At 40.7% G+C, this 12,529-nt stretch overlaps 2 protein-coding genes across 35 annotated transcripts in view; one reads left to right on the forward strand and one right to left on the reverse strand.

Moving 5' to 3' along the window:
- The window catches only part of RHBDD1 (rhomboid domain containing 1), a 98,077-nt gene that overhangs the window by 34,882 nt on the left and 50,666 nt on the right, over positions 1-12,529 (forward strand). For 28 of the 34 annotated variants that reach the window (XR_014957344.1, XR_014957350.1, XR_014957348.1 and 25 more), the window contains one exon: positions 2,600-12,124. The gene's annotated coding sequence lies outside the window, so the exon portion shown is untranslated. The remainder of the gene's footprint in view (positions 1-2,599; positions 12,125-12,529) is intronic. The other 6 variants (XR_014957356.1, XR_014957357.1, XR_014957367.1 and 3 more) reach the window with 4 other exon arrangements.
- COL4A4 (collagen type IV alpha 4 chain) overlaps positions 1-12,529 on the reverse strand; it is a 62,261-nt gene that overhangs the window by 1,086 nt on the left and 48,646 nt on the right. The window contains exons 37-45 of the mRNA XM_085587692.1: positions 12,035-12,106; positions 11,117-11,245; positions 8,924-9,031; positions 8,253-8,408; positions 7,519-7,617; positions 5,614-5,745; positions 3,475-3,591; positions 2,563-2,751; positions 476-762 (exon numbers count right to left, since the gene is read on the reverse strand). Of these exons, the coding sequence (XP_085443818.1) occupies positions 476-762; positions 2,563-2,751; positions 3,475-3,591; positions 5,614-5,745; positions 7,519-7,617; positions 8,253-8,408; positions 8,924-9,031; positions 11,117-11,245; positions 12,035-12,106 (1,289 nt within the window). The remainder of the gene's footprint in view (positions 1-475; positions 763-2,562; positions 2,752-3,474; positions 3,592-5,613; positions 5,746-7,518; positions 7,618-8,252; positions 8,409-8,923; positions 9,032-11,116; positions 11,246-12,034; positions 12,107-12,529) is intronic.

Consider the following 12,529-nt stretch of genomic DNA (forward strand, 5'->3'; position numbering starts at 1 on the left):
AGAAAATCTTAATTTTCTCTGTAATAAATAAATCTCGAAGTCCAGAGCTGGCTCACTTAACTTTCAGATATTTATCAAACTGAAGGAAGGACTAGTCTGGGTTGATTCAGAATGAAGCCATTAACCAAACTGCTGTGAACATAACTTGAAGATGGCATTAAAAAGACCTGGAGCTCTAATTCTGAAAATTGTGTCTTTGTAGGTGAAAATCCTGTTGTTTATTATAGATAAGGAGGCAAAACCTTTGTAATTGTAAGAAATTTGTATCTTAAGTCTCTGAGTACCGTATACATAGCTACAGCCAGGTTCTGCACTTTGGAACTAACCTTAGTCTCATTTCTCGTGAATTTTCCTCTTTAATGTTTGTTACACATTGAATAATTTACTTTCCAGAGCTAAAAATCCTTGAACCTTTAGAATACAAAAGTTGGATGAAAGAAGCCTATTATCTAATCATGCACCCACTTTCTCTTACCATCAAAAACGAGTATCCTATCCAAAGGCTCCTCCAGTTGGGGGGGCAGGGAGGAATGGACTGGTCCTGGCTGTGCAGGGCCACTGCCTGCGCGGGGGCCTGGCACACGGCGCACCGGCTGATGTAGGGCTGGATCTCCTCCTCGGCCAGCGGCGCCGTGGGCAGCGGCGCGGCGCTGGACAGCCAGTACGACTTGTCATTGCGGCTGGCGTAGTAACACACCTGGTTGATGTTGCAGTAGGCAAATGGCATGGTGCTAAACACAGGCAGGCAGGATCCTGCCAGACCTAGAAACAACAGCAAGTGATGCCAATTATTTCACTTCCTAGGTAAGCTGAAGATTGTATTCTGGCCAATGTAGCTGCAGCACTACACATTTTAGCAGGACTTAGGTAATGCACAGATGTTAAACCTCCCAAGCCCTTTACCAAAATGTCTACATGAAAAACAGAGACCTATTAGACCTGTTACCAGTAAGTATCTTCCTTTGACCAGTAATATTTAATTGTGTCAATCTGATACTTAAATATGATGTAGCTTGTCACCATGAGAAACAGTTATGATAACAAATTTCTTAGCTGTGCCAACACTGAAAAATAAATTAGGCAAGAGGTGGCGGCTGGTTTAAAAGGAGATCAGCTATTTACAGACTCATTAGGAGCAGTGAGAAACCAAATGACAATACTGATAAATAGAAACATTTTTGTGAATTATGACAAGCCGTTGCTAGCAGTCCATTAAGCTGCAATCTCAGCAGCTATCCTACTGCCTTCCAGAAAGGTTTCACAGACTCCCATTCCATTCAAAGTGAAATAGAAGGATTGACAGATTTTGCAGAGCCAATCCTGCAAAAATATCATCAGGCAGACATCAATGGGAACCAAGAAGTGACCAGTGCATACTTCTGTGGTAAAGTTCCTCCAGAACTGAATTTAGAACAGTTTAATGATGGCCTATTGAATTAGCAGTAATCACTGCACAAACTTCTGCCTTGAACTTGGTGTATGAAGTGTTATTTCTGTAATGCCCCCAAACCCAAACACTTTCATTAAAAACATGTGATATTTGTGTACAGAAGCCAGTTTTGTTTATCACTGATAATATTCCATTCCAGTACTAATGAAGGATCTGGAGCAGCCTGAGTAGGAAAGATGCCTGCAAAATCACACAGGGGACAAGGACTCAGTTTCCTTTGAATCTTATTTTCACTGCTGTTATGAGGCATTCTGTTAGCAACTGGCTCTCCTGGGAAATGCCAAACACACAATAGTAAAACATTCTAAAACATCACTTCTATTCTAAAAATAGCTCTTTTTATTGCTCTTCTAAACACTTCTTTTTTGTTCAGCTTATTAGGTCCTTGATCTTTCCTCCTCAGAGACTTCTCTTGACTCTTGTATAACAAGACAACAAGAATTCAGGAAACTTTCTGTGCAAATTGCCACCAATCAGTTCCTCAGGCTGCAAGTCAGGCAGCTTGTTTCGACATCTAATTTTAGTCAGAATTGTATAAGACAGGGAAGAAGTGACCCAAGCACCAAAAAGAGCTGTCTCTGGAAGGAATTTGGCTTTGGATTTTCCAAAAAATATTAGCTTCTGACTCTGAAAAGCACAGGATTCTGCTGTACACATGATGCATAATTTACTTGTAAAGCTTACTTATATTGCCAAACTGTGCTTACCCAACTTAACCGGCTCTTTCCCAAGCTGTGTCTACAGTAAAAAAGGAGCAGATCCTCCAGGGAGTTATTTCAGAGTGGCCAAATAAGATTTCTGACCTAGGAAAATCTCTCCAGTGACTTCAAAAACGGCCTAAAATGAGCTGGGATAAGTGAAATAAACCCCTTCAAGTCAAAATTACTTAGGAATACTTCTGTGTTCAATTGCAGAGCAGCAGAAAGCCATTTTAAATGGGTGACAATAGTGCAGCATATCCAAGTTCATTATCATCAGTGTAAATTAGTGTAAATTAACATAGAAAATAAGTAACTGACAGTTCTATAGCTTGCTCCATGTGACTTGTGTTTCCTTGTATAGATGACACTATATTATCCCTTAGCTGGAGAGCAATTATGTACAATACATACCAAGATCTTGATTATGGGCTCTCTCTTGTCCTTCCAGGTACAGCAGGCTATAGCCAGTCCATAACTTTGGCATCCCCTGTGGGCAGAGTGGTTCTCTGTCTGACTGACTGTGAAGGACAAGCAAGAATCCACTTGTAGATCTAATTTGGGGGCCTGGTTGTCCTGGGACACCAGTCTGGCCAGGTGGACCTTGGAGAAAGGTAACATAAATTTATTTGTATAAGATACAGTAAAAGTTCACACCAGCTGTGTGTTAAATGTTCAATAAGAAGTTCCCAACTGAATATAATACAACTTCAAGGCTGTCATAAGCAATAAAGATACAAACAGACTTCTGTAATCTTTATTCTGGGAGAGGAATTAACTAGATTGTCACTGAATGTTTGGCACTTGGCTTTTCTATTGTGCCTCTGTCTTGTGCTGTATGGATTAAGAAATGAATCGAAGTGGGCAATGATTTCCCAGACTTACTCACTAGGATGAATAGAATGTTTGGACTGAATTTGAATCTTTGCAGTAACAGTCGATGCCCCTTGCTCAAATATGTATTAAACCCTTAATTTATCAGAGAGCAGTCACAGGTAAAATACAACTTTAATTACTGCCAGACAGTTGCCCCATTAGCCCTGGCTGAGAGGTGCATTCCTATTGATATATTCTCTATGAGTATGGGTGCTTAATTGCCTTTCTGCTTAATAATGGATGCTGAGGTAAATTTTCTTCCAATGGGTCTTGTTATGAAATCATTCACAAATGTCACTGTCAATGCTTGAACTGAGAAGGGGCAAGAGGTGTCATGGAATCTCAGGCTAGAGATGGATGTATCCATGTGGGGACTGGGGGAGCAGAGAGAAAACTGAGTCTGTGCATCATCTCACACATCTCCCCCCAAAAGTCACGCTCCATTCTTACCTTGTGGCCCAGCATATCCTTGCTCTCCTCGGCTCCCTTGGTCACCTGGTGGTCCAGGTGCCCCAGGTAACCCATCTTGACCTGGCAGGCCATATGATCCTTCTTCACCTTTTATGCCTAAATAAATACAAACTATGTGCTTTTCCTTCATAGGGCAGCATTTAAGGTTCTGCACTGTCCAAAGACAAAGGGCCAGTCAGCAAAAGGGACAACAGGACAGAGAGGTGCAGAACTGCTTCTGCTGGGAATTCTCTTCACCACTTATTCACCCTGTGACCACAGTAGTAACTCAGAGGCATGAGTTAGGAACAGCAGCTCCTGATAAGGTTTTCCATCCTCTGCAGAGATCTTGTGTGATTTATAGTTGAAATCAAAGCACTCCCAAACAAACATCATGCAAACCTCATGTAGAGCTGCCGTCAGGATCTGTACCACGGAATGAGCTCTAACTCCTCCTGAGGCAAGCCAAGCTGTCGGCTCTGAGAGCCCCATTCAGCAATTCTTAGAACACATAGTGAACTCCCTTTGAAGTAATGGATGTATTGGAGTACTTAGAGAACAGGGAGGGACTGCAGAATTGGAAATTTTTAGGCTCCTGATGGCCTCACCTTTCTGTATTTCACATGTCCATGCACTTTATACACTGGGGGAATATGTGGCTCTGAAAATAAAAGATACATCTCATCTCATGTAGTGTGCAGATAATGGTGGGCCTGTTCACTGGCTACTTAAAACATAATCTGAATTGAACAAAGTAACATCAGGTATTGTTGCACTTAGAAGCAGTTTTCCCCTTTTGATAAAAACCTGTTTTCAGATGAGGGTGTTTCTCTACCACCCACCACAGTTGTTTCTCAGTAATGGTGTTTCATTCCTTGCAGACTTTGCTATTTAACCTGCAAACTGAGTAATTCAAGGTTGTCTTACAGCATTCAATCTTCCCCTAATTACTTTTTACTAAGAAAGTCTGAACCAGTCAAAAAAAAAAAAAAAAAAAATTAACAGCTTTTCTGTGTTGGTTGCAGAGTTATTCTTCCAAAGCTTAAGCATATTTACAGGTTTTAATAAAACCTATTGCTTTTGCCAGTAAAACTTACAGTTTGCCTTCCAAGCCAGGAAAAAATTGGATTCTTCTATCTTAATGAAGGAAAAAGCATTACTATTTCTTTATTTCTTTCATAAAACCAGTGCAAATATGTGTATCACTGGTTTTACAGGAATCCTTAATGATGTATATAAAGGAAATGCAGCTGTGTAACCCCAGAAACCCTTTTTAGCTGGTAAATCAACTAAGATAGTTAAAACTAGAGAATTAACTGAAAACTGCATTGTTTCCTTTCATGATGGGAATTACTGCTGCAGGGAATCTCCTGGGAGACAATCATGTTTTTTTTCCTCTGGACCCAGAACAGCCAACACAACAAACTTTGGTTTCCCAAGTAGGAAATGCCTAGAAGCACACAAGGGATTCCACCATCTAAACTGAAGGCACTCTACCATACAGCCTATGCTGTGTTTCTGTGAAGGTGGCCTCTCTCTTGGGATCACCAGTACCAGCATCACCCTTGTTTTCTTTTCATTTGTCAGAAGAACATTTCAGTCTTTCATCACTTCCTTTTAAGATCTCTTTGGTCAGTTTTCTTTGGTGGTAACTTTTTCATGGTCTAACAGATAAAGACCTCTATTGTAGCCACTTCTCTGACTTCAGTATCCTTTTAGGACTTTGGTTAGCAGAGATTTGGGATTCATTATTGCTAGATTTTAAAGCATGTACATTTTAAACATCCTCCAAATAGGCCTAAACCACAGGGATGGTTTGAGGCATTGCTTTATAACTCAGTGGGGAAAAAGGAAAAATACAACTTGAAGAACTTCTTTCTCAATAGTGTCTTATGCTTTTTTCCTGCCTGGCCTGGGAAATGGGAATGTAGTGCAGGCAGGCTCAAGCAGCTTGGTTCAGCTACATTTATCCATCAGCCTCGGCATTAACCAGCCCACTGTGTGTTTCTGGAGACTGTTAGTAACTGTTTAAGGAGGAGAGGGTAAAACACAGAGAAGTATCTCTGACGCTCTGACCCTTTTCAACTTGTTGTCTAGATGGCTGAGAAGAACATCCAAACTTTCAAAATATGAGCTTACCTTGGGGTCCAGGCTGGCCTATTGGCCCTGGTAATCCTGCAGAGCCATCCTCTCCTCTCTGCCCTGCTTCCCCAGGAGGCCCTGGGATTGTAGGGCATGAATCATCTACTTTTCCTGGTTCACCAGGGTCACCTGGAATGTGTAATGGGAAAGTGAATTGCAAGACTGGCTAATAGCTCCCATGCAGAAAGTCAACATAAATGTTAGCTGATTTGGGTTTTCAAGAGTATACTTTAAGTATTTTAAAATCTCAAATTATTGAGTCCTACTGGTTTTAATTTTACTCTTAGTCTTTTAGCACAGTATTAACAGTGTGGCAAGCCAGTGTTAGCAAGTGTATGTTAGGTGGTCTGTGATCTTTGCCCAGGTGGGCAGGAAGGCCAGTGGCATCCTGGCCTGTGGCCAGCAGGACCAGGGCAGTGACCATTCCCCTGTGCTAGCACTGGTGAGGCTGCACCTTGAATCCTGTATTCAATTTTGGGCTTCTCAGTACCAGAAAGACACTGAGGTGCTAGAGTGTGTCCAGAGAGAGGCAACGGAGCTGGGAAGGGTCTGAAGCACAAATCTGGTGAGGAGCAGCTGAGGGAACTGAGGGTATTTAGTCTGGAGGAGGGTCAGGAGAGATTTTACTGCTCTATTACAGCTACTTGAAAGGAGCTGGTAGAGAGTCTCTTCTCCCAAGTAACAAGAGGAAATGGCCTTAAGTTTCGTCAAGGGAGACTTATATTGGATATTAGGAAATATGTCTTCATGGGAAGGGTCAAGCCCTGGAACAGGCTGCCCAGGGAAGTGGTGGTGTCACCATTCCTGGAGGCTTTGAAAAGGCATGTAGATGTGGCACTTGGGGACATGGTGTAGAGGTGGCCTTGGCAGTGCTGGGTTAATGGTGGGATTTGATATCTTGAAGGTCTTTTCCAACTTAAACAATTCAATGATTCTACATTTCACATATTAGGTATACAGCTTCAGTCTTAATGTGCCTCAAACTGATTTGAGTTAAACCCTAAAGTCTACCTACCCAGCTTCAATGTAAACACCTTAGCACATGGAAAATTTTGCTGTATTTTGTTTCTGCAAAACCACCAATAGGCAGGCCAAAAAGGCTAGCCCATAACAGCCATTTGAAGTAATTATAATACATAATAAAAAAAGAATATTCACATTTTATATATTGAAAGTTACTGGCAGCTTTTGCCTGTTTGCATTTTGGATCAACATTTAGTCAGATGGAGAGTTCAGTGTTTGTAGTAATCCAGTGTTAGGATACAAGTTTTTGGTACGATTTTGTTTAGAAAGCATCTTGTGTGAAAACCAAAAAACAAAAAAAAAGCACCCAAAAACAAACAAACAAAAAAAATCTAGAAATAAAAGTTTCACAAGTCTAATTGACATCCTAGCATGAGAGTTCTCAGCAGAGCATTCTCATGACATTGGTGCTGTTTCTATTAAATATGTATTAGAACTATGTCCTGCTAGCAGTACCTACTATTCCTAGAAACCACACCTGGGATACCTTCTAATAAGAGCTGAATGTTTCTATATATAAAGGAGCTCCCATGAAAAGAACAATACTCAAAAGTCGTGAACTTACCTATGAAACCTGAAGGATTTGAAAAATGGAAAGCAGATTGTGGTCATTGAGGTGCAGGTGGGAGCAAGTTTCAGGCATGTAAATTAGATTAAAGAATGGAATGAGAACTGAAATCATTTACATGAGGCAACATTAGAAAGTAATAGTTCAATAATTTTTAATTAAATGAGAAATCATTTAAGTGGCAACTTCAGGGATCTTTTTTCTGAGATTGTTTAAATTATTTGCATGCATGGTAACATTAGTATGATTATATATGAATAGAAGGATCACAGTTACAGTTGAATGACAGTGAGCAACAGATTCATGAATACCTGTGGGACCTCTGGGACCAGGTCTTCCTGGAAAACCTTGGTCTCCTGGTTGTCCTAAAGCACCAGGTGGACCCTGTGGGCCATGGACCCCCATAGGACCTGGAAGTAAAACCAAACAAAAATAAAATGCAGTCTGGATGCTTGAGTAACAAAAAATGCTTGGGAATCCTCAACTCTGTTGTGCCACAGAAAGAAATAGACATTTCTTCTTTCTCTAGTCTAAATCTGACTTATAATTTATGACTTTTCTTTTTGTAGAGATTGGAAGTGATTGGTGTAGATGGGATTTCTCTACAGTGTGTGAAAGAAGTAGTAGTGTAGATTTCTGTTTTCAGACTAAAGAATCTGTTGAAAGCTCCAAGCTATTGATATGGGCAGATGTGAGAGTCTGTTAGTTCAAACATACCTGCATTTTCCATAGTTTCTCAAGGCCCCTGAACAGAGAGTCATGGTTTGCTTATCTGGCAAACTCAAATGTTTTACTGCCTTATTCTCCGAGTGGCAGAGGTGTCTTCCAACAAGCTGTTGTGAAGCACTGCATGTGAATCTGTCTCTACTCTCACCTTCTACCCCAACACCATGGTGTCTGTAGGTAACCAGGAAGGGCTGTGGAATGTCCAGTCTCCACCCCTTCTGCCCAGCTCCATCTGCAATGGCCACCCCTTGGGCACATGACTCAGTCACAGGGGCTGGGAATTAGTGCACACAGAACTTTAAATCATCCCTGACCATACCCTTTGGGCCTTCTCTTCCTTGGCTCCCTGGAGGGCCTCTGGCTCCCTGTTGTCCTCGTGGCCCAGGATTACCTGGTGCCCCTCGAATGCCACTGTCACCCGGATCTCCTCGCACAAAGATAGTCTCTCCAGGAGGACCAGGATTGCCAGGATCACCTATGGAAAAAAACTTTATTCTTAATGTATGCACAATTTAAAAACATCTAAAAATAGCCAGGTTCTGCTGGTGGGGTTTTTTATTTTACTCTAGAGTGGTTTTGGTTTTCATTTTCTCTAGGATGTAGGACAGTCCTTGCACATTTCTGGAAATACTAGTGTTAGCCTTTGTCCAAGGAAGACAATGACAGGAATAGTTCCCAAAGTTATTTAACGTCTGTGCAAGCACAAGAGGCAGCAAGTTACTGGTACGTTCATTGAAACACTGCTTTGTTTCCCTACATTTATATCCTACAGTTTTACTACTGTGTTGCTTAATCTGGAGATCTGCATTTTGTCCTTGGCTGGTTATCTACCTAATGTTCACTTCTCTGTGTATTCACTGAGGTACTGATGGGTTTCTTTATTCCCTATGCACTTCTATACATTGTTTCACAGACAGTAACCCTGTTATTCCTACTAGTCACAGGGTTTATTTTTTACATTATAAAAGTTGGTGTTTTTAGTTTTATTACCTCTAATGCCATCTAAACCAGGTAATCCTTGATCACCTGGAGGACCAGGGGAGGCACTATCAGGAGATCTTCCCATAGGTCCAGTGGGTCCAACAGGTCCTCTTTTACCTAAGGGATCACATTTTTTAAAAATCAGAGGGTTTTTTAAATTTTTTTTAGATTACAGACAGAAGTTAATAAATAAAAGAATGCTGACATGAGAAGTCATGGAGGTAATGTATGGTCACACTTGTATCCAAAACATACCAGTCCCCAGGCTGATGAGGCCATCTTGTCAAAGTGAAAACATTAATTACCTTTTAAAATTTTTAATTCTTCCCATAAAATCTATGTAGCCTGAAAAATGCATTATCATATGTAGGCACATTGCCACAGATAGCCATATTTTCCTGAATTCCAGCAAGGGGTGAAAAGGTAACAACGTAAGGTGAGTGGGGACTATGAAATGATTCTGCCTGGGGCAGGATAAGTATTCACAGATTGTTCCTAGCAAAAGAGAGTTACACTGATTCCTAAAAACCTCACTGAGCAAGATGCATTTAATAGCCTTAAATCCATTTTTTTACTAGTCTTTAATCTGGATTTTTCCACAATAAAACATTTATGCCCTTACTTGTGACAGGCAGAGTTCTCTGCACAACACTTTTGAAGAGTTGCAGCTTGTTCACATGTGGGTTGCATTCTGTTGCTTTCTCTTTTCTACAAAAAAACAAATCTACTTTCTTCAGTCTTGCTTTTGACCCCATCCTTCCATTTACTTTCTGGTGAGTTTTCTCTTGTTTGTCAAATCTGGTCACAACTATTGGATACCTCTCCTATCCTATGTCAAACGGTGTTAATACATCTCAGAATTAAACTTTCTCCTTTTCCTCAATGTCGCTGTGGGACACGTGAAAGCACAACGCGGACCACCTGCTGCTTGCAAGGTAAAAAAGGAACGTTTATTATCTGACTCTGTCTTTTATACCTTCCCAAGGGTGACATTGGATTGGAGAGTGAATGGGCTACCTCTCCAAAGACATTGGACAAACTACCAGTACATCAAGTGTTCTCCACCCCCATAAAAGAATGTAAACAATATGTTGTTTACAGAAATTGTGTGGAAAAGTTCTCTAAAGGAATATAAACTCAGAAGGCTTTAAGAAGTCTTAAGAATCAGGGTGACACCTCAACACTGCCATTCTGTTGTCTCCCCCAGTTCACAAACTAGTAACCAAACTAATAAAAATGACTGTGTCTTCGTTTTAGAATAATTCACTTCACCAGATTTCACCTCCTGCTATTTTTCTTCCATGTGTTATGTGACTGTGGCAAGGTCTGGCAGTGTAAAGCTGATGTCACTTCTAATCACAGGATTGCTGAGGCTTCAGTGGGCCTCTGGAGACCTCCTAGACTAACCCTGCCCTCAAAGCAGGATCAGCTAGAGCAGGTTGCCTCAGGCTCTGTCCAGCTGGGGCTTAAGTATCTCCAGTGACAGACACTTTATAACTTCTCCAGTCAACTTGTTCCCATGATCAGTTCCCTTGACAGGGAAAAAAACTTTTCCTTATATTTAAGTAGAATGTCCTGATTGTCAATTTGTGCCCATTCCCTCTTGTCCTCTCACTGGATATCACTATGAAGGAACTGTTTAAAGGTCCTTCCCATCAGGTACTTACACACCTTAATAAATTCCCCCTGGGCCTTCACATCTGGAGCCAATGCAACTCCCCCTCTCCTCCTCTCTCCAGTTTCTTCACTTTCTCAGTGGCCCTTCCTCAAACACTTGCTTTTTCCCATTTCTGTGCAGTTCCTATATCATCAAGCTCTAAAATAACCATTGCAATCTTGTGAAGCAATTCTATCTTGCAGTTACATCAGAACAGTTGATAGTTCTGGGACTGCTAGATCTTCTGCACTCTTTTTCTTCAGGAATTTCTTCCCAAATGGCAACCCTACCTAGCTGCTCCCTGAGTATATTCAAGTCCATATAATATTCTATTTTCATTCTTTCCTATAACATAAATCAGAAATTCTGGAATCTCTGTATCTGTACCCAGGAAACATCAGCATATTACAACAGAAGTGGTTTTAGGGAACGAATCTTCTGAGTAATGTTCATATTAACCAGAGTAGGAGCCTTTAGAAAAATAAATTAATTTGAGCTGAATTTCAATACTGCAGAGCAGCACTTTGCAGAAAACCTTTTCTTACCTGGAAATCCTGGGAATCCCCTTTCTCCAGGGGGGCCAGGAATAGAAATACCAGGCCATCCAGGTTCACCTCTGTCTCCTTTTGGTCCAATTTCTCCTGAGTATCCTGGGGGCCCTGTCTCACTCTGACCTTATAAGGAAACAATTATGTACATAAAGCTTACAGCGAGTACAAATACAGATGTGCAGAACAGAAATACCAGTTGCAGATGTTCCTCCTTGCAAGGGTTGCCTAGTGTTCTTTTTCTGATTCTCTCTTGGAAGCTGGATAGAGTTTTGTTGAATCTGGCCCTAATTCATCACTTTCAAAGAAAGTAATCTTTTTGCTTGAATGCTCTTCTTCAGGGGCTATTTTATATGGTGTCATTATTGTCTGTAACTTGAAATCTAAATTGATTGCATGGTTCTAAATTTAATTTTCTATCAGCATATATTTGTACTCTTTAGATAGATTATAAGCATTGTTTTTTAACGGTGATTCAAAAGCACCTTTTGAAAGTTGTGAATACATCAGCATGAGTGAAATCCACATTCCTCTTAAGTTTGAGGCACAACTCTCATGGACTTTAAATGGAGCTGGGATTTCACAAGTCTCCTTTTAATTTGTTAGTTCTATCTTTTGCATATTAAAAAAAAAGAGAGAGACTTGGCTCTCCTTTGAAGCATCTGCACTGAACTTTTTAATTTTATAAACAGCCTTGAAACATTCCAACAAAACTATGTGAGTAATGGAAGTTTGAAAGTTTTCCCCACGAAGAACTGCAGGTGTGCCATTAAGCATACTTTAGATTCTGTTTGAAAGTTTAGCCTAAGCTTAATGATATCTTCTGGGCAAGGCAAACATCAAAATAACATGCACCTTTCCTTGCACATTCAGTCATGTAGAAGATTTTCTATTCCAGTTATTTCTCATCTTTACCTGGAGCTCCTGGAGAACCCTTTTGACCTTTTAATCCATCCAAGCCATCCAGTCCAGGCAATCCAGGAAGACCTGAGAGGTGTTACACAGGTATGACTGACCAACAATCCTTTACAGTCACAATTAAAAATCAAGCCTATTTTCAATCTGACAACACATACTGGATCAAGATGGGCTATTTGCTGAATTTGATTGCTGGTAACTGCAGAGGAGGTCACATTGCAGTGCAGTCTTTTTGGAAAGGCAAATGTGAAAAATTTAAAAATTGCAGTCATAATACAGTTTCACATCAAAGCAATCAGAAAGCACAACTTTCAATTCTTTAGGTCCTTCCATCCTGCAGCTAGCAGCTTATGGGTAGAGAACCTTGTGTCTGTGCCTGAACTGCTACTGCTACATGTGGCTGCTACTCCAAAGTTCACTGTGCTACTACTTCATGGCTCTGATGGGGATGCAGACACTAGCTAAGATAGCTGTAAAACTGGAACTTCTTTA

The sequence above is a fragment of the Lonchura striata genome, chromosome 9, assembly GCF_050655825.1.
Source record: "Lonchura striata isolate lonStrDom1 chromosome 9, ASM5065582v1, whole genome shotgun sequence".
Lineage (NCBI taxonomy): Eukaryota > Metazoa > Chordata > Aves > Passeriformes > Estrildidae > Lonchura > Lonchura striata.